Source organism: Myxine glutinosa, chromosome 2 (genome assembly GCF_964187855.1).
Source record: "Myxine glutinosa chromosome 2, kmMyxGlut1.1, whole genome shotgun sequence".
NCBI lineage: Eukaryota > Metazoa > Chordata > Myxini > Myxiniformes > Myxinidae > Myxine > Myxine glutinosa.
In genome coordinates, this window is record NC_136262.1 from 144,272,909 (window position 1) to 144,292,077 (window position 19,169).

Consider the following 19,169-nt stretch of genomic DNA (forward strand, 5'->3'; position numbering starts at 1 on the left):
GATCGACGTGAAACTTCATACTATAGTAGAAGTCATGAAGAGTAACAAGTGTGCAAAATTTCAAGATGATTGGATATACGGTCTGGAAGCTAGAAGTTGTTATTGCGTGAAGAAGAAGAGGCGGCAAGTGTGCGGATTTAATTATTTATCACATGCACAGACTGAAAGCATCGTTGGACACGACCTGTCGCGGTCATTTTAACCTCAAATAAAATTCTAATTTAAGATTTGTCAATAGCTGAGGTATATTTGTTGGAACCCATCTGTGGATCGGTCCCATCGGCCGATTGGTCTGACCCGTTTGCGGATCCGCAGATGGGCGACCCATCTGTGGATCCGCAAACGGGTCAGACCCATCGCTGAGGGCCTCATAGAATCACATAGGGCCTCATAGAATCACACTGAGGGCCTCATAGAATCACATAATGCGTTATTGTGTTTATATAATTGACAATGGCCCGATTACGAAGCCACACCTTCATCTTTAGCTTTGGGGTGATTAAGGCATGCCAGGAATTGCTATATAAACAATGGAGAGCTGAGTCTGCCAGTGCCACCAGCGAAGTAGACCAGAAGTAGAAGTACACCAGCGAAGTAGCGAAGTAGACCAGACCAGAAGTAGACCAGTAGACCAGCGATGGGTCTGCATTGTCATTTCTCGTGCATCCACAGATGGGTCGCCCATCTGCGGATCCGCAAACGGGTCAGACCCATCGGCCGATGGGACCGATCCACAGATGGGTTCCAACATATTAACAAACGAATAAAACAGATTTGGTGAAATTCTGACTTTTTTTTAACTCGATCGCATTTGACAGAGTTGTGACAAGCTGATGAAGAAGAAACCTCGCATTGGCTTCTCCAATGTGCCATAAAAAAATGGATATCTCTTGAATCGCTAGTACCTCAGACCGTAAATTGGTAATAATTTATATAATTCACACAGTGCAATACGTGCAGGCCGCTCCACGGAGGGTCTTATCAACGAGGTGAGGCGTGACACACGTGTGTCTCAGCATACCTCAGATCAAGTTTAACAACCAGCATCAACCGTGCATAAATTTGCATATTCCATCATTTTTGACAAAGTTATGGCACTTTGAACTTTGGTAGGGGAAATGTATTGCAGCGCAATACTCAGAATGCTTGTTATCATTATTATACATAAAGACAATCATTTAATTCAAAAATGGTATCTCGGGGTCCAAAAGGCCCTGTTGCCCGAGGACCTATAATACTGTCAGTCAGCCTCTGTATGACGCTCAGGGTTGTTACCTGTTAGGGTGGGATTTGTGATGGGGAGTGGCTGTGCCGCTGATGCCGCGGCCCCTGCAGGTTAGACCATAAATTTGTAATTTGGCCAAGGTGCCGCCGTGCCGGTAATAACTCGCTTACTCTTTGCGAAGGACACCGTGGGATATTTAACGTCCACTAATTGATATCGGCAGACGGAATTCCAGTTTGATGTCCATCTGAGGGATGGCACACACATCGATGCACCACCGTGCTTGTGAACATGGGGACACCTTGGTGGACATGCCTTCCTTCCGTGTCAGTACCGCTTCGTCAGGATGAATATTACCGCACTGTGTTGCGCGCAGGTGTGGAACGGTAACCACAACATGCAAACAATTGTAACTCAGAGTAGCCAGCTCGCAGCGAGTGTGCGTGCCTCCAGTTATACTGCCAGTGTTTCCACCACCGAAGTTGTAAATGCAAGGAACCACCAGGGGGAGCACTCGTCAAACCGAATCGAGGTGGATTTGATGAATTTAATTTCAGGGACGAGGGAGGTGCGAGTAGGAGGAGTGGTCGGCGGGGTGGACCTCAGCAAGCTGCTTGGTGCGATGTGCAGCCGGACGGAGGTCACATCAACCACGGTGGGTCCCGGACGTGGATTACACGGAACACTGGACGTGGACGCCAAGCTGTCTGCGAGATCCACGGAGGCAATGAATGGGATTCGGAGTGATCAGAACGGATGGGATATGCAGAGCCTGAAAGGTAATGGGTTGGGAGGGGGTGTGGGTGTGGGTGTGGGTTGTGAAAAATACATTCAGTTTAATAAGCGAGGCACGTGTGAAGGTTATGGTGTGCGTCCGTCAAAATGCATGAACGTGCCAGTTGTTCTGCGAGTGTGTGTGTATATTAATATATAGGTGTGTGTGTGTGTGTGTATTATTTAGTTGTGTGTGTGTGTGTGTGTGTGTATGATCTGGTGTGTTTTGTTGGTGAGTGGTGAAGGTATATATATATACATACACACACACATGAAGAGTGTGTGTATGTGGTTATTTCAGACAAGGACATCTTGGGTGTGGTTGCACACATAAGCCAAATGTAGCATTATCGGTGTCTTACTTTTGGGTGTGGAGCGGTTGTGCTTGTAACACGATGTCGTTTGTCCCTTTGAAGGACATGCAAATTATTGTATATTTATTTCTTGAATATGTTAACATGTTACACACACACACACACACACACACACACACACACACACACACACACACACACACACATATATATATTGGAAAATCTATGTTGAAACCCCCAAATCCTTATGGCGGTGCCTTTGTTGTACAGAATGTCTTCATTGTCGGTCACCAACGGATCATTTCCCAAGTCCCCTCCACCCCCATTCCAGTGTAACTAATGTATCAACTCCTTTCCATGGATGTTTGCATATCATTGTTTTCAATGCTCTGGAACATTTAATTTAGTAGGATCGGGCGGATGAGCCAACACAGGCACAATCCAGCCTCGTTCCAGGTAAAGGTGGTGTCATTTGTACAAATCCACCATCACCAAGTAATGTGCGTCGTTCTACTTCTCTCCATTATTTATTCCCTTCCCCCACCCCCTTAGGAGATGTGCTTGTGCGAATGTTTGTACATATATGTTTTTGTTTTGCTGAATTTCCTTTTATCCAGCACGCTGAACCCAGAGGGTAGACTTTTTTCTTTTCTTTTTTGTATACTGAATCGAGGCTCGTGAAAGAGCTAAAAATGGAAAAATGATGAAATGATGAAATGATGAAATGAAATGATGAAAATTGGAGAAGAGGGCACACCCTGGTCCATTGTTTCTGAAGCATTTGTAATGAAGTCGAGATGATGAATGAAGATGTCCATGTTGACCAGGCAACAATGGACAGCGGTGTTCACATGTCGTTTGTGGCCTGTCTATCATTCCGACATCACAAGTGCACTCGTGCTCCCTCAGTAGGCCATCCGCACCATGCCAACTCAGCACGAGTCTCCGCACAGCTGTGGCCTGGCGAGCAAGACGAGCTCCAAAAAGGACAAAAGCAGTCCCTGGTGGTCAAACAAATGCACCACGTGATCACCTCATTGTCCAATCATAACATACTCATTGTTTCTCTTCAGATCAGGATCCATGTTGAAATACATGGGAAGCGAGATGTTTAAAATGAGGGTATTTCAGAGCGCGAGTTACTGTGATTGCAGCTCTCGACTTCCATGAGGCCTTCAACATGATGAATGTTCACAATCATTTGCGCATTCCTCAACGTCACATTCTTGGCCACACCTTGTAATCCCTTGGGATTTCAGCTCACCGGTCCCTTTCATCCTCTTCCTTACTCTCACCTCGTGGATTCATTGCTTCACTTCGTTTCGTCAAGGTGTGACGTCATCAGCTTTTCATTCCCACGATTTCTGATCCCTCAAATGCATCTGCTCACATGTCCTCCACTGGTTCTCCAACCATGATTGGAATTTCCTCACAAATCTTTCTTGGGATTTTTGTTGTGAAGGAATAATGCTTCAATATTTCGGAACACCTGCATCTTTCCAATGATTGGGATTGTTTTTACAGGCTGGAGCCTTTCGTTTCAGTTGGACTTGCCTTTTGAAATCCCAGGTGCAGTTGTGAAACCAGACGAGCAATGATGAAATACTGTTACACTAGAAGGGTGATGTAATCCCTCAGTTGATCCCTAATTCCCTGTAAAAACAACCAGAGGAACATGTATTTGGCCATGTTTGAACCAGAGGAACATGTATTTGGCCATGTTTGAACCAGAGGCACATGTATTTGGCCATGTTTGAACCAGAGGCACATGTATTTGGCCATGTTTGAACCAGAGGCACATGTATTTGGCCATGTTTGAACCAGAGGAACATGTATTTGGCCATGTTTGAACCAGAGGAACATGTATTTGGCCATGTTTGAACCAGAGGAACATGTATTTGGCCATGTTTGAACCAGAGGAACATGTATTTGGCCATGTTTGAACCAGAGGAACATGTATTTGGCCATGTTTGAACCAGAGGAACATGTATTTGGCCATGTTTGAACCAGAGGAACATGTATTTGGCCATGTTTGAACCAGAGGAACATGTATTTGGCCATGTTTGAACCAGAGGAACATGTATTTGGCCATGTTTGAACCAGAGGCACATGTATTTGGCCATGTTTGAACCAGAGGAACATGTATTTGGCCATGTTTGAACCAGAGGAACATGTATTTGGCCATGTTTGAACCAGAGGAACATGTATTTGGCCATGTTTGAACCAGAGGAACATGTATTTGGCCATGTTTGAACCAGAGGAACATGTATTTGGCCATGTTTGAACCAGAGGAACATGTATTTGGCCATGTTTGAACCAGAGGCAAACATCTCGGTGATCTCACATCTCTTGCTATTTCATACTGAAAGCAATTCGAACAGGAAATGATGATTTTTTTTTTTTTTTTTTTAGAAAAAAAAACATCTGCGGTGTCAAATTGTTCACGTGGGGGTGGGAGGTGGGGTTACAGGGGGGGCATTTGCAGAATGAGGGTCTGTAGCCTGTGAATGCAAACTATACGAAGCAGAAATAGCAGTGAGTGAGCACGAACCAGCACATCCTGTTGTGAAATCTTGAGCATTTTATGTTTGACTTTAACCGTGTGTCCCTCATGAATTTGCAAACAATTGATCAGCTTCTCCGGAACACGCTGATTAGCCAGACTGCAAGCTTGTATTTTATTGTGGTCGTCACAATGGCTTTTCCGGAGTATGCTGATTAACCAGACTGCAAGCTTGTATTTTATTGTGGTCGTCACAATGGCTTTTCCGGAGTATGCTGATTAACCAGACTGCAAGCTTGTATTTTATTGTGGTCGTCACAATGGCTTTTCCGGAGTATGCTGATTAACCAGACTGCAAGCTTGTATTTTATTGTGGTCGTCACAATGGCTTTTCCGGAGTATGCTGATTAACCAGACTGCAAGTTTCTATTTTATTGTGGTCGTCACAATGGCTTTTCCGGAGTATGCTGATTAACCAGACTGCAAGTTTCTATTTTATTGTGGTCGTCACAATGGCTTTTCCGGAGTATGCTGATTAACCAGACTGCAAGCTTGTATTTTATTGTGGTCGTCACAATGGCTTTTCCGGAGTATGCTGATTAACCAGACTGCAAGCTTGTATTTTATTGTGGTCGTCACAATGGCTTTTCCGGAGTATGCTGATTAACCAGACTGCAAGTTTCTATTTTATTGTGGTCGTCACAATGGCTTGTCCGGAGCACACTGATTAGCCAGACTACAAGCTTGTATTTTATTGTGGTCGTCACAAGGGCTTGTCCGGAGCACGCTGATTAGCCAGACTGCAAGCTTGTATTTTATTGTGGTCGTCACAATGGCTTGTCCGGAGCACGCTGATTAACCAGACTACAAGCTTGTATTTTATTGTGGTCGTCACAATGGCTTTTCCGGAGTATGCTGATTAACCAGACTGCAAGCTTGTATTTTATTGTGGTCGTCACAATGGCTTGTCCGGAGCACGCTGATTAGCCAGACTGCAAGCTTGTATTTTATTGTGGTCGTCACAAGGGCTTGTCCGGAGCACGCTGATTAGCCAGACTGCAAGCTTGTATTTTATTGTGGTCGTCACAAGGGCTTGTCCGGAGCACGTTGGTTAGCCAGACTGCAAGCTTGTATTTTATTGTGGTCGTCACAAGGGCTTGTCCGGAGCACGTTGATTAGCCAGACTGCAAGCTTGTATTTTATTGGGGTCGTCACAATGGCTTGTCCGGAGCATGCTGATTAGCCAGACTGCAAGCTTGTATTTTATTGTGGTCGTCACAATGGCTTTTCCGGAGTATGCTGATTAACCAGACTGCAAGCTTGTATTTTATTGTGGTCGTCACAAGGGCTTGTCCGGAGCACATTGATTAGCCAGACTGCAAGCTTGTATTTTATTGTGGTCGTCACAATGGCTTGTCCGGAGCACACTGATTAGCCAGACTGCAAGCTTGTATTTTATTGTGGTCGTCACAAGGGCTTGTCCGGAGCACGCTGATTAGCCAGACTGCAAGCTTGTATTTTATTGTGGTCGTCACAAGGGCTTGTCCGGAGCACGTTGATTAGCCAGACTGCAAGCTTGTATTTTATTGTGGTCGTCACAAGGGCTTGTCTGGAGCACGCTGATTAGCCAGACTACAAGCTTGTATTTTATTGTGGTCGTCACAATGGCTTTTCCGGAGTATGCTGATTAACCAGACTGCAAGCTTGTATTTTATTGTGGTCGTCACAATGGCTTGTCCGGAGCACGCTGATTAGCCAGACTGCAAGCTTGTATTTTATTGTGGTCGTCACAAGGGCTTGTCCGGAGCACGTTGATTAGCCAGACTGCAAGCTTGTATTTTATTGGGGTCGTCACAATGGCTTGTCCGGAGCATGCTGATTAGCCAGACTGCAAGCTTGTATTTTATTGTGGTCGTCACAAGGGCTTGTCCGGAGCACGTTGATTAGCCAGACTGCAAGCTTGTATTTTATTGGGGTCGTCACAATGGCTTGTCCGGAGCATGCTGATTAGCCAGACTGCAAGCTTGTATTTTATTGTGGTCGTCACAAGGGCTTAGGGTTATGGTTAGGCTACACTACACTACTACTACAACTATTACTACACGACTCCACTACTACTACTACTATTACTACACGACTCCACTACTACTACTACTATTACTACACGACTCCACTACTACTACTACTATTACTACACGACTCCACTACTACTACTACTATTACTACACGACGCCACTACTACTACTACTATTACTACACGACTACACTACTACTACTATATTACTACTACTAATTCATTACCTACTTAAAGTGTATCGAGCCCCCCGGGGCACCCTCTCTTTGACTCTATTTACGTTGAGTAGGGTATAATATACTTATATAGGTTAAAATGAGCAGTCCTATGAGATCTCTAGAGTTCCGGTGTTTTTAGATTTTTTTTTTTTCAACCTTGAAAACGATAAACCGATTTGAAGGTTTTGAAATCCAGTGATTGAAACTTTGAGCTCCACGTATGGGCAGGTGAGGGGAGTGTGACAAAAACCCTTTATGGCTGCCAGAGATACATCTAAATCCTTTGAATCTCTGTTAAAATAAATAAATAAATAAATGATATTATATATATATATGTGTGTACATGTCTATAAACGCCGTGGGATCCTTAATGTCCACAAACTAATACGAGCATATGGGACACAAAACTCTACCTCCATCTGAAGCAATGCACTTCCTGTGAAGCACCAATTAGGCAGTTTATCGTCTGTTAGGGAAGCAAACCCAGACGAGACAAGTCAAAGTAAGAGGTGATCACTATTTCTGCACCATTCTGTTGGACTCGGCTTTTGATAATAATTGTGTATTTAACCATGATAATTTCATGTCTTCAATGATAAAATTCGAGAAATCTAAAAGATAAAAAGCAATGTATGGTGCCTGGTGGGCTTGTGGTCTGTTCGGTTTCGGGTTGATGGCACCAAAATGGTCATTGGGGAAGAGCAAAGTACAGGGTGTTTCAAAAAGAGTGATACAACTTTAAACGTTTATTTATAAAGAAACAGAAACCTCAGGAACGTGAACCAAACATTTCTTGCAAGCTTATGACATGGTATTTTCTATCACTGATTGCTATTGCAGTGAAGTCGCTGCTGGAGTTGGTGAGAGCCCAAGGTCTGAAATTGGCATTTACGCAAAATACTTGTAATTCACGTTCTCAAAGTTTGCCCCTCTGCGGTTCAGACAGGCATTGATCCTGACTCCAAAGTTCTGTCCAAATTTCCTGGAGGTCTCATGTGGCACTGCCTGGAGGTCGTCTGATGCCTCCTACTTCAGATCGTCCAGTGTGGCGGGGCGGTTGATGTAGACGGAGTCCTTGGCAGCCCCCAGAACCAGTAATACAGAGGGTTCAAGTCTGGGTTATGGGGTGCCCAGTCATGAGCTGTACCCAGGGCAACGGGACTGTTTCTGAAAAGCTGCTGCAGGAAAGTGACGGTGTCACCAGCTGTTTGTGGGGGTGTACGATCCTGCATAAACCAGATCATGCTGAGCTGGTTTGGGTGACCTTTTGGGCTAGATCATTCTGGAACTTCTGGAGCACGGCCCGGTAGCGCTCACCATTGATCGTCATCGTCCTGCTATTGTCATTCTCAAACCAGTAAGGCCCGAGCATTCCCCATCTGGCATTGAAGGCGCAGAAGCATGTGACATTAGGGTTAGGCCCTTTCAGCTACCTACCTCTCAGTTATCTCCTCAGGTGGTTCTGCCCTCTAGGAAATGTTGTTGTGGTTGTTGATGGCACTGTTCAAGTGGAAATAGGCTTCTGCTCCACTGCCAATGGCATAGTTGAGCTATGGAGCTAGAAATCCCAGGCAATACATACCATGATAACTCCACCAAACTTTGAAAAGGAAAACGGTATGGGTCAAAAAACAAAGAAATGGCAGGAAGTCAAAGTTGTATCAATCTTTTTGAAACACCCTGTATTTATATGAATAAGCAGGACTGGACGAAACCAGCAAGGAAATGCAGTTGCTGAGGTTGCCAGAACTGAAAGTCGAACTTTGTGATTGTCAAAGGTTCACAAAATTTGGACATGGAATGTAAGATCAACAAATCAGGGAAAGTTAGATGTTATAAAGAGAGAGATGGAGATGACAAGAACTGAAATTTTGGGGATAAGTGAACTTGTATGAACCTACTTCTTTGAGCTCCCAAGGTTAACTGGCACAAACCTTCATAGGATAAATTATTTTACCACTATGCACCGAAATGGGGTTTTTAACAGTTATTTTCTCACTGTTCAAAACTTATAAACACCTGAGCCATCATCTGTCGCCATGATCTCCGAGGGTCGATCCGCAAATACAAAGGTTTATAAAAAGCCTAATTTTTTCGGATTTCAAACTGGATATCTATATAATTGGTGAAATGGTGAGCTCTGATCGTCAAATATGTTATCAGGTGTAAAAAACAGCTCTTAATTAAGATGTTACCATGATCGGTAAGTTCGGCGGAGAAGGAGTCACGTGACCTCTCAAATGTGCTAATTATTAAAAAACCCCAAACAGTGCAAATATACCCTATACATCGATTTTAAGGTAATTTTACTGCTCATCTAACCACATAACTATCAAGGGTGATAAAATAGTTTGTAGAAAAAGGTTACCACTCAGCTAACTTTACTAATTATACACCTCCAAATACACACCCTCAAATATACACTCAAAATATACATCCAAAAGTTTAAAACAAGCGATTTTCATCAGTATTTTTCATTCGATTTTGATCTGACAACAAAACAGAGTTTGAGTGTGTAAATTTATTTAAGTCGTGATTTTGTAGGGTGATCGTGATTTTATTGGGTGATTGGGACAATTAGTGCATTTTTAACCATGTAAGGCCGTTACTAGTACCCGACTGCAAAGCCGCAATGAGCCGGCGAAGCCAAAGCCTCTTGCCACTATTTTATCCATCACTATGGCATCAGTAGGTTAGGTAGTTGGTAGTAGGTAGGTGTAGTATGTACCGTACCCAGTTCAAAATGACACCATTTGCATTCTGGATGAGATTAAAATTTATAAAATTTTCTTCTTGATTAATTCGGTGAATTCCGTCTCAACTTCGGATATTTCCGGCCATGAAAAACTATCCCCTACGGCCGCAAGATTTCTAAAAAATAATTCTTCGTCAATTTTAGAATATTTGACGCCGTTTTCAGCCTCCGAAATGTGGTAAAAAGCTTTTTTGAAATATTTTTTCAAATGCTCGAATCTCATTGGTTCCGGTAATTGGTGACGATTTTCGTTGAAGATAACCAGGGCCCATGCGGGCCCGGGGAACGAGGTTGGTCTTAAAGTATTTTAATTACAAATTAGAGGTGTATAAGATTGTGAATCAAACAAAGACGTGTGAAACAAACTCCTATTGAACTTTTTGGCAATTTTTTATGCATACTTCTGCATCCGGAAGATGGCGGCCTCCATTGAGTGATTTGGTTTTTGAAATATTTTTTCAAATGCTCGAATCTCATTGGTTCCGGTGTTTGGTGACGATTTTCGTTGAAGATAACAAGGCCCGTGCGGGCCGAGGTTGGTCTTAAAGTATTTTCATTACAAATTAGAGGTGCATTAGATTGTGAATCAAAAAAAGACGGGTGAAACAAACTCCTATTGAACTTTTTTCAATTTGTTATGCATACTTCCGCATCCGCAAGATGGCGGCCTCCATTGAGCGATTTGGTGCGTCAAAGCTTCGAAATTCTCAACGGATCCAGCAAAATCTGGCTTTTCAACATAATACGTACGCGTTCATTCACAACACTGGCTTCGCCGGCTATAAGTTCCCATATGCTGTCATTTGAAAATTACAAGTCATACAGATTATAGAAATACATGAAATTACAGCCAGATCAGGCACACATTCAATGATACAATTGAGAAGGGTGAAAAAAATGAGTTTTGGAGACTTTACGTGACGCGTGGGGGTAGATCCGGAAATGTAATGTCTGTCGCGTAACCCACGTCACGTGCCGCCATCACCGACATGTGAACCTCCAACAATCACTGCACTCACAACAAGGTGAGTAATTTTGCTGTTTGTTTGTGACCATACTGCTTGTAGGTCCCAAGGTTAATCGCAATGAAACTTTCTACGATTAGATTTTTTTTTTAAACGATCCACCTGAATAGGGGTTTTAAACAGTAATGAGGTCATTTGGCCCGTTATTGCCATGTTACACTCCCAAATTCATTTAACTATGAACTCGAGGTAATTTCTTTACTACAGCTTCACTCTCTTACACCATTTTTTTTTTTTAGACCGATTGACATTTTAAGACCCTTTGGGCACTTTTGACCCCTTTTGCTCTTTCACACTTTGACCCATATCGACCCCATTAGGCCCTTTTAAGAGCCAGAGACTCTTTAAACACTCTAGACCCATTTATGATGCTTAAAACACTTTAAACCCCTTTGAAAATTAGAAATAAATTCCCCCCAAAATAGGTTTTTACAACCTTTTCTGTGCACTATTCGCGTCGCATCACAAGTTGCAATGACGAATCTAAACTGATATATATATATATATATATATATATATATATATATATATATATATATATATGTTTTACCATTGTAGAACAATAGCACTTTTTATCTTCAGTGTCGTCAATTTTAGGGAAGCTTTTTATTTACTTTAAAGTTACTTATGATTGACTTATGTTTCTTATGTTACTAAGACTGGAAAAGTCTTATATGACTTTTAAGACTTATGAATTTTCTTTTTAAGTTATTTATGATTACCAATACTTATGTATTGGAACATAAATATTGGTAATCATAACTAACTTAAAAAGTAAATTATAGTATAATAGTATTTGGTTGCATATCCCTTGCATGTAGCAACTACATTGAGTCTGTGACCCACCATACTCTTGGTATCTTCCTTTGAGATGCTTTGCTGAGCCTTTACTGCAGCCATTTTCAGGTGTGGTTTGTTTTGGGGGTTTCTGACTTTAGTCTCATCTTCAGCAAGTGAAATGTTCCGTTGTATATACACAGACTTCAGAAAGTATTCACACACCTTTACTTTTTCACATTTTGTTGTTACAGCCTGAATTTAAATTTGAGTGAATTGAGATTTTTTGTCACTGATATGCACATAATACCCTATATTGTCAAAGTGGAATTTATTTAAAGAAATTTTTACAAAATAATTGAAAATGAAAAGCTGAAATGTCTTGAGTCTATAAGTATTCAACCCCTTTGCTATGGCACTCCAAATTGAACTCAGGTGCATCCAATTTCCTTTGATCATTCTAGAGATGTCTCTACAACTTAATTGGAGTCAACCTGTAGCCAATTCAATTGATTGGAAATGCTTTATAAAGAAAAAAAACCTTTCTATATAAGGTCTCATAGTTGACAGCACACGTCAGAGCAGAAACTCTACCATGAAGTCCAAGGAACTGTCCGTAGAACTCCGAGATAGAATTGTGAGGATGCCCAGATCTGGGGAAGGGTATGAAACAATTTCTACAGTGTTGAAAGTTCCCAAGAGCATAGTGAGCTTCATCGTTAGAAAATGGAAAGAATATGGAATACCGCAGACTCTTCCTAGAGTTGGCCATCCGACCAAATTGAGCAACTGGACAAGAAGGACCTTGGTCAGGGAGGTGACCAAGAACCCATTGATCACTCTGACAGAACTACAGAGTTCCTTGGCTGAGATGGGAGAACCTGCCAGAAGGACAACAGTCTCTGCAGCACTTCACAAGTCGAGGCTTGATGGGAAAATGGCCAGAGAGAAACCACTCCTGAGACAAAGGCACATGGCAGCACGACTGGAGTTTGCACAAAGTCATGTGAAAGACTCTGAGAGCACGAGACAAAATATTTTGTGTTCCGATGAGACGAAAATTGAAATCCTTGGCCTGAACACAAAGAGTTACGTCTGGCAGAAACCAAGCACAGCTCATCACCCATCTAATGTCGTGGGTTTAATAAGCACCTCATCTCAACTCGGACGGTTTGCAAGAGATTTATTAACTATAGATAAAAATAATACCTGCATGGCAGATGCTGAAGTGGCGTGTAGGACAGTAACGCCAGCATGGATGACATCACAGTCATTACAATCATGCACAGCCCGCACCAACATCTCAGCCAGCACCAATCCGCATTTGGCTTCATATGCTTTCACCTAGGGTCAGGATAACTCATAACACCGCTCCAAGTTGACATTAAGCCTCATTTTGAGAGAATCCTTAAGGCCAAACATGGGATATGATCAACAGTTGATACTTTAGTCAGACAGTCAGATGCCAATGAGAGTGTGTCGCTGCTGCCACCATTAGCATAGGGAATTCCATGAAATCCCCCACATCTAACACCATCCCTACCATGAAGCATTGATTTGGAAGCATCATGCCATGGGGATGCTTTTCAGCGGCAGCGACTGGGAGACTTCGTTAATAAATAAATTTTCAAAAAGCTACAGATCGGATGAAACACTGGTGGTTTAGGTATGCTATTAGCTCATTGATGAATACATTAATTATGTTACGATCATCATTTATTGATTTTAATTACGCAATTAATCAATCAATTATTGTACACCTCTCCCTCCCAATACTGTCTCTGTGCTGCACGGTGGCATCGCTGGGCACCAAAGGCTCCCCGGAAATGCTGCATGCTGGAGGATGTTATTTATTTATTTGGCATGGAGGCAGTGTACTATGAATGTATCTGTATTTTTTTTTCTGTATGCCATAAGTGAAGCCATTCAGCTCCAAAAAGCCATTGTCTAACCAATGGTGCAATTGTCCTGTTTTAATCGATGTTATTTATGGAAAAAAATCAACATAGCCAAGAAACAATTGTTCATCTTCTATTACCATTTATCGTTATCATTCTCAGATAATGAAGTGATGTTTATGATTTTGAATTGTTAAGAAATGCTTCGACCTTAGGTGAAACAAAGATTGTCCATGATGGCAGATTCCTGCCTCACATTTTAGTTGATACGGAGTCTCAGGGGTTTCATTGCTGACACAGCATGGAACATGTTAAGAAATCCTCATGGTGGTTTTCAGGATACACCGTCACTTTCAAAACCTCTGTGTTTTGAGAATGTGAGTTTATGGGAATACATGCCATTGGAAGATTTACTACTGTATGACAAATTGTCCATAAAATGAGATTCTCAACCACAAATCTATCTCTTGCTATATTTCTCTTTTTCTACCTCTCTCTGTATATCTCCCCCCCCCCCCCCCCTCTCTCTCTCTCTCTCTCTCTCTCTGTCTCTGTCTCTGTCTCTCTTTCTCTGTCTCTCTGTCTCTGTCTCTCTATCTCTCTTCCTCTGTCTTTCTCTCCCCCTTTCTCTCTCTCTTTTCCTCTGTCTTTCTCTCTCTCCTTTCCTCTGTCTTTCTCTCTCTTCCTTTGTCTTTCTTTCTCTCTCTCTCTCTCTCTTTCTCTCTCTCTCTCTCTCTCTCTCTCTCTCTCTCTCTCTCTCTCTCTGTCTCTGTCTCTCTGTCTCTCTGTCTCTCTGTCTCTGTCTCTCATTCTCTGTCTTTCTCTCTCTCTTTCTCTCTCTCTCTTCCTCTCTCTCTCTCTCTTCCTCTGTCTTTCTCTCTCTCTTTTCCTCTGTCTTTCTCTCTCTCTTTTCCTCTGTCTTTGTCTCTCTCTTTTCCTCGGTCTTTCTCTCTCTCTCTTTCTCTCTCTCTTTTCCTCTGTCTTTCTCTCTCTCTTTTCCTCTGTCTTTCTCTCTCTCTTTTCCTCGGTCTTTCTCTCTCTCTCTTTCTCTCTCTCTTTTCCTCTGTCTTTCTCTCTCTCTTTTCCTCGGTCTTTCTCTCTCTCTCTTTCTCTCTCTCTTTTCCTCTGTCTTTCTCTCTCTCTTTTCCTCTGTCTTTCTCTCTCTCTCTTCCTTTGTCTTTCTCTCTCCTTCTCTCTCTCGCTATCTATCTACTATATCTATATATCTATTTCGCTTTCTATCAATCTGTCTGTCTCATTTTATATCTCTGTGTTTGTCTCTCTATTTCTCTATGTATGTATCTGACTATCTCTCTCTATCTATTTGTCTGTCTCTACCACTCTAATTTTATCTATTTATCTGTCCATCAGTTTCTCTATCTATCTATCTGTCTATTTGTCTCTCTCTCTGTTTATCTGTCTATCTGTTTATCGATCTCGCTATCCATTTGTCTGTCTCCATCTAGCTATCTATCTATCTATATCTCTATCTCTCTCCCCTCCCAATTTCCACAGCTGTTGCTCAGCGCCTTTTGCGATACGTGCTATGTCTCTGTTTGTCTCTGTTGTTTCCTTCCCGGTTCTCTTTTGCTTATTTTTTCCTGTTTTTTTAATTTTATGTTATTTTTATACTTTTGTTGCACCTCTCGCTGTCTTGTCCTATCGTGTGTGTATGTGTGTGTGTGTGTGTGTGTGTGTGTGTGTGTGTGTGTGTGTGTGTGTGTGTGTGTGTGTGTGTGCGTGCGTGCGCGCGCATGTGTGTGATAAAGAGACAGAGCACAGTAACAATTAATCACCTTAAGTGGCTATCGTTCGGTTATTGCTTCAAATAATTTTCTGTACTTTAGTCCTTATAAAATCTTATTTCTGCTTGGTTTTTCCCCTTGTTTTGAGATATGGCTAATAAGAAGTCAAATGACGACAAATGGTTTTACAGATGAGGTGTTTATTGCGTAAACATGGGCTATACTTCGTCCTTCCGGAAGGCATTCAAATGTACGTCATTCTTCTCGTGATTGGAGAATTCATTGGTGTGAATAGCATTCAGCTAGGTCCCAGATGAGTCACAAAGTTGTTGTTTTCGTGTTGCATGTACACTTTATAAACATCATTTGGCAAAACGGGTCAATTTTGGGAAATGCCCAGTTTGTGCCAGTCTTGTTTTTAGACACGTTGGCAATTACAATATCGTTGTCTAATGTTCCACCCTTTTAGAATTCCTATTTAATGCATGAATTCTATGAATATTAGGTGAGTATGGTACTGTTGTGTTGAGCATTATTACAGTTCCTCTGTGAACGAGAACCGATAAATTGAGGCATATAGAATCATTTAGATATTTCTGTTATGGAGTGTTAAAAAATGGTTGTGAAACAGCAGAAAAATTTGATTTCAAATTAGCTGATCATGAATACGTTATTTTTTTGCAGCCACTGAGACCTTGATTTGTTATGGATGTGGTGCATCTGGACACACCAAGCAATATTGTTCTGACGTTAAGAGGACACACACTGGAGCAGTCAGATCGGCTCCCTCTGTGACTGTCCTGGAAGACTCTCGAGTCACCTATAGTACAGAGGTCTATGATGGAAAACACTTTTTTTTCTACAAGGTCTAAGGCTCATAATGGAGCTACCACACACACACACACACACACACACACACACACACACACACACACACACACACACACACACACACACATACACACACACAGACACACACACACAGACAGACATACTGACGAGAGAAACACTTAACACAGCCACTGAGCTTTGGGGCAGTTCCATTACTGTAACGTATTATTCTGACTTGTATTTGCATTGTTGTTGTGGTTTATCGGACGCGCTTATTCGTCAGACACGAGTGAATCATCACCGCGTCAATAAACGCGTTTTCCGCTTCCGGCACGATGGAGTCTGCTTGAGTTCGTTACATGGTGTCAGAAGTTCGTTGATATTCACGCCATAAGCCGCCATTCGTCTCCATAAATATGGCATCTCCGAACTTTGATCATCCCTCGATCGACTGGGAGAGTCTGGATCTCTACCAGGAGTTTTGCCGGTTCAGAAATCACGTCAGTTTTGTCTTGTCAGGGCCGCTCGCAGACATAACGAAGCCTCGTCAAGCAGGATGGCTCGGAACGTGGATCGGCGAACAAGGTCGTCAAATCTACCAAACTCTATCTTGGGAGGAAGGAGAGAAAGACGACCCGCAGGAAGTGCTGAACAAATTCCAGAACTATGTGCAGCCCAGAAAGAACAAAAGAGTTGCCAGACACCGACTGAAACAAAGGCGCCAGCGGAGTGGTGAGTCTTTTGATCATTTCATAAAAGATCTGAGGATAATTCTCATGGATTGCGATTACCAAGACCCAGACGACATAATCGTCGATTGCATCATTGATGGCAGCCATGATAAGAGGGTCCAAGAGAAATTACTCGATAGGGGTGAGGAGCTCTCACTAGCTAAAGCTATAGAAATTGGCCAACAGCTAGAGCTCTCGCAGAAACATATGAGAATAGTCCGAGATGAAGATGCTCTCATCTCAGCCCTCAGATCTGAAAACGAACGAACTCAGCACCAGACTCAACGTTGTAAGAGCAAGCCTGATAGGCATACACAAGCCACCGAGCTGTTCAAAGCTGAGAATCGGTTTCGGAATGACGGTCCCTGCAGCAAATGTGGCCAGTCAGTGCACAGGCAAGCCAAGTGTCCAGCAATTAATTCTAGCTGCTCCTACTGCAAGAAGCCTGGTCACTGGTTTGCGGCGTGTCGGAAGAGACTGCGCGACCTAAAGTCCCTTGATGAGGAGACCAGTCTAGATCATGTAGATCTTCCTCAAGAACTCGTCAAGGAATCTGAAATTTTAAGGATCTCCGCTCTACAACCAAGCATCAATACGGCTACTCATGACAAGTGGGCACAGACCGTCACGTTGCTGGGTCAGCCGACTCGGTTCCGGATTGACACGGGTGCAAGGTGCAACACACTAACACTCAACAACTACCAGTTAGTCCAGCACCTCGCAGGCGATCTACAATCGTCGCATAAAGTTCTTAAAACATACTCGAACCATACTATCCATCCTGTCGGTACCGTGACACTCCCTCTCTCTCACAAAAACAAGACCGTTAGAGCCAGTTTTGAGGTAATTGACCTCGATCAGGAGAATGTAATGTCAGGCGCTACCTCGGAAGCCCTAGGCCTCATTGTCAAGCTCGATAAGTTGTCTCTTGTTCAGCCTCTAGTCAATGTGTCTCAGGAAGCAGTAATCTCTGAGTTTCCAGAAGTTGCCAAGACAACTGGAACTCTTCCTGGAACTTATCGGATCAAGCTTGTAGAAGGGTCACAGGGAGTAGTTCACGCTCCTCGCAGACAGCCTGCAGCATTGAGAGAGCAAATAGTTGACAAGCTACAAGAGATGGTCACCGAAGGTCACATCGCGAAGGTAGAACGACCGACTGAGTGGGTGAGTTCCATGGTAGTAGCTCTTCGCAACGGCAAAGTCCGCATCTGTATAGACCCCAAAGACTTAAACAAGTGCACAAAACGTGAGCACTACCCAATGAGAACTGTTCAGGAAGTTTTGGCTCAAATCCCTGGAGCCAAAGTATTTTCTGTGCTTGACGCCCGCAGTGGGTTCATGCAAATTCGCCTTGACGAGCCTTCTTCATTCTTGACCATGTTCAATACACCTGTAGGGAGATACCGCTGGCTGCGTCTCCCTTATGGATTGAGGTGCTCGCCGGAGATATTCCAGCGAATCATGGACCAGATGCTAGAAGGGATAGAATGGGCAACAGCGGTAATGGATGACATTTTAGTTGCTGGTCGTGACATCACCCACCACGACTGTGTACTGAAGCGAGTTATGCAACGAGCTACAAGTTATAACCTGCAACTAAACTTCCGAAAATGCCTCATCCGGCAAACCTCAGTCCCTTATGTAGGCCACCTGCTTACTGCAGAAGGAGTGCTACCAGATCCATTCAAGACGAAGGCAGTTGAGAAAATGCCACGTCCAACAGACAAACAAGGCGTCAAGCGTTTCCTTGGATTCGTTCAGTATTTAGGGAAGTTTATTCCCAACCTAAGTGACACAAGCAAGCCTCTCCGTGAGCTCTGCAAGGCGGACGTGGAGTTCTCCTGGCAGTCAGCTCAGGAGCTGTCCTTCAAGAAGCTGAAGCAAGCATGTATTTCGGCCCCGGTCCTTCAGTACTACGATGTAAGTCAGCCAGTTGAAATACAAGCCGATGCCAGCCAAAACGCTGTAGGAGCCTGTTTGCTCCAGAATGGCAACCCTATAGCGTTCACATCACGCAGTATGACCGATACTGAGTGTCGCTACGCTATGATTGAGAAGGAAATGCTCTCAATCGTCCATGCAACAGAAGCATTTCACTACTATATCTTTGGAAAATCAGTAGTGGTATATAATGACCATAAACCCCTTGAGGAAATCTTCAAGAAGCCTCTCCTATCTTCTCCCATGCGTTTACAGCGTATGTTGCTCAAGCTTCAACGGTATGACTTGGAGGTTAACTACTGCCGTGGTTCTGAGATGGTGCTCCCCGACACATTGTCCCGTGCACCTCTACCGGACA

At 43.0% G+C, this 19,169-nt stretch overlaps 1 protein-coding gene across 2 annotated transcripts in view; it reads left to right on the plus strand.

Annotated features, from left to right (window-relative positions):
* Positions 1 to 1,820: 1,820 nt before the first annotated feature.
* The window catches only part of LOC137422269 (actin filament-associated protein 1), a 237,775-nt gene continuing 220,426 nt past the window's right edge, over positions 1,821 to 19,169 (plus strand). The window contains exon 1 of one of the 2 annotated variants that reach the window (XM_078771780.1): positions 1,821 to 2,004. In XM_078771780.1, coding sequence (XP_078627906.1) covers positions 1,848 to 2,004 — 157 coding nt within the window. In that variant the 5' untranslated portion in view covers positions 1,821 to 1,847. The remainder of the gene's footprint in view (positions 2,005 to 19,169) is intronic. The other variant, XM_068109020.2, reaches the window with a different exon arrangement.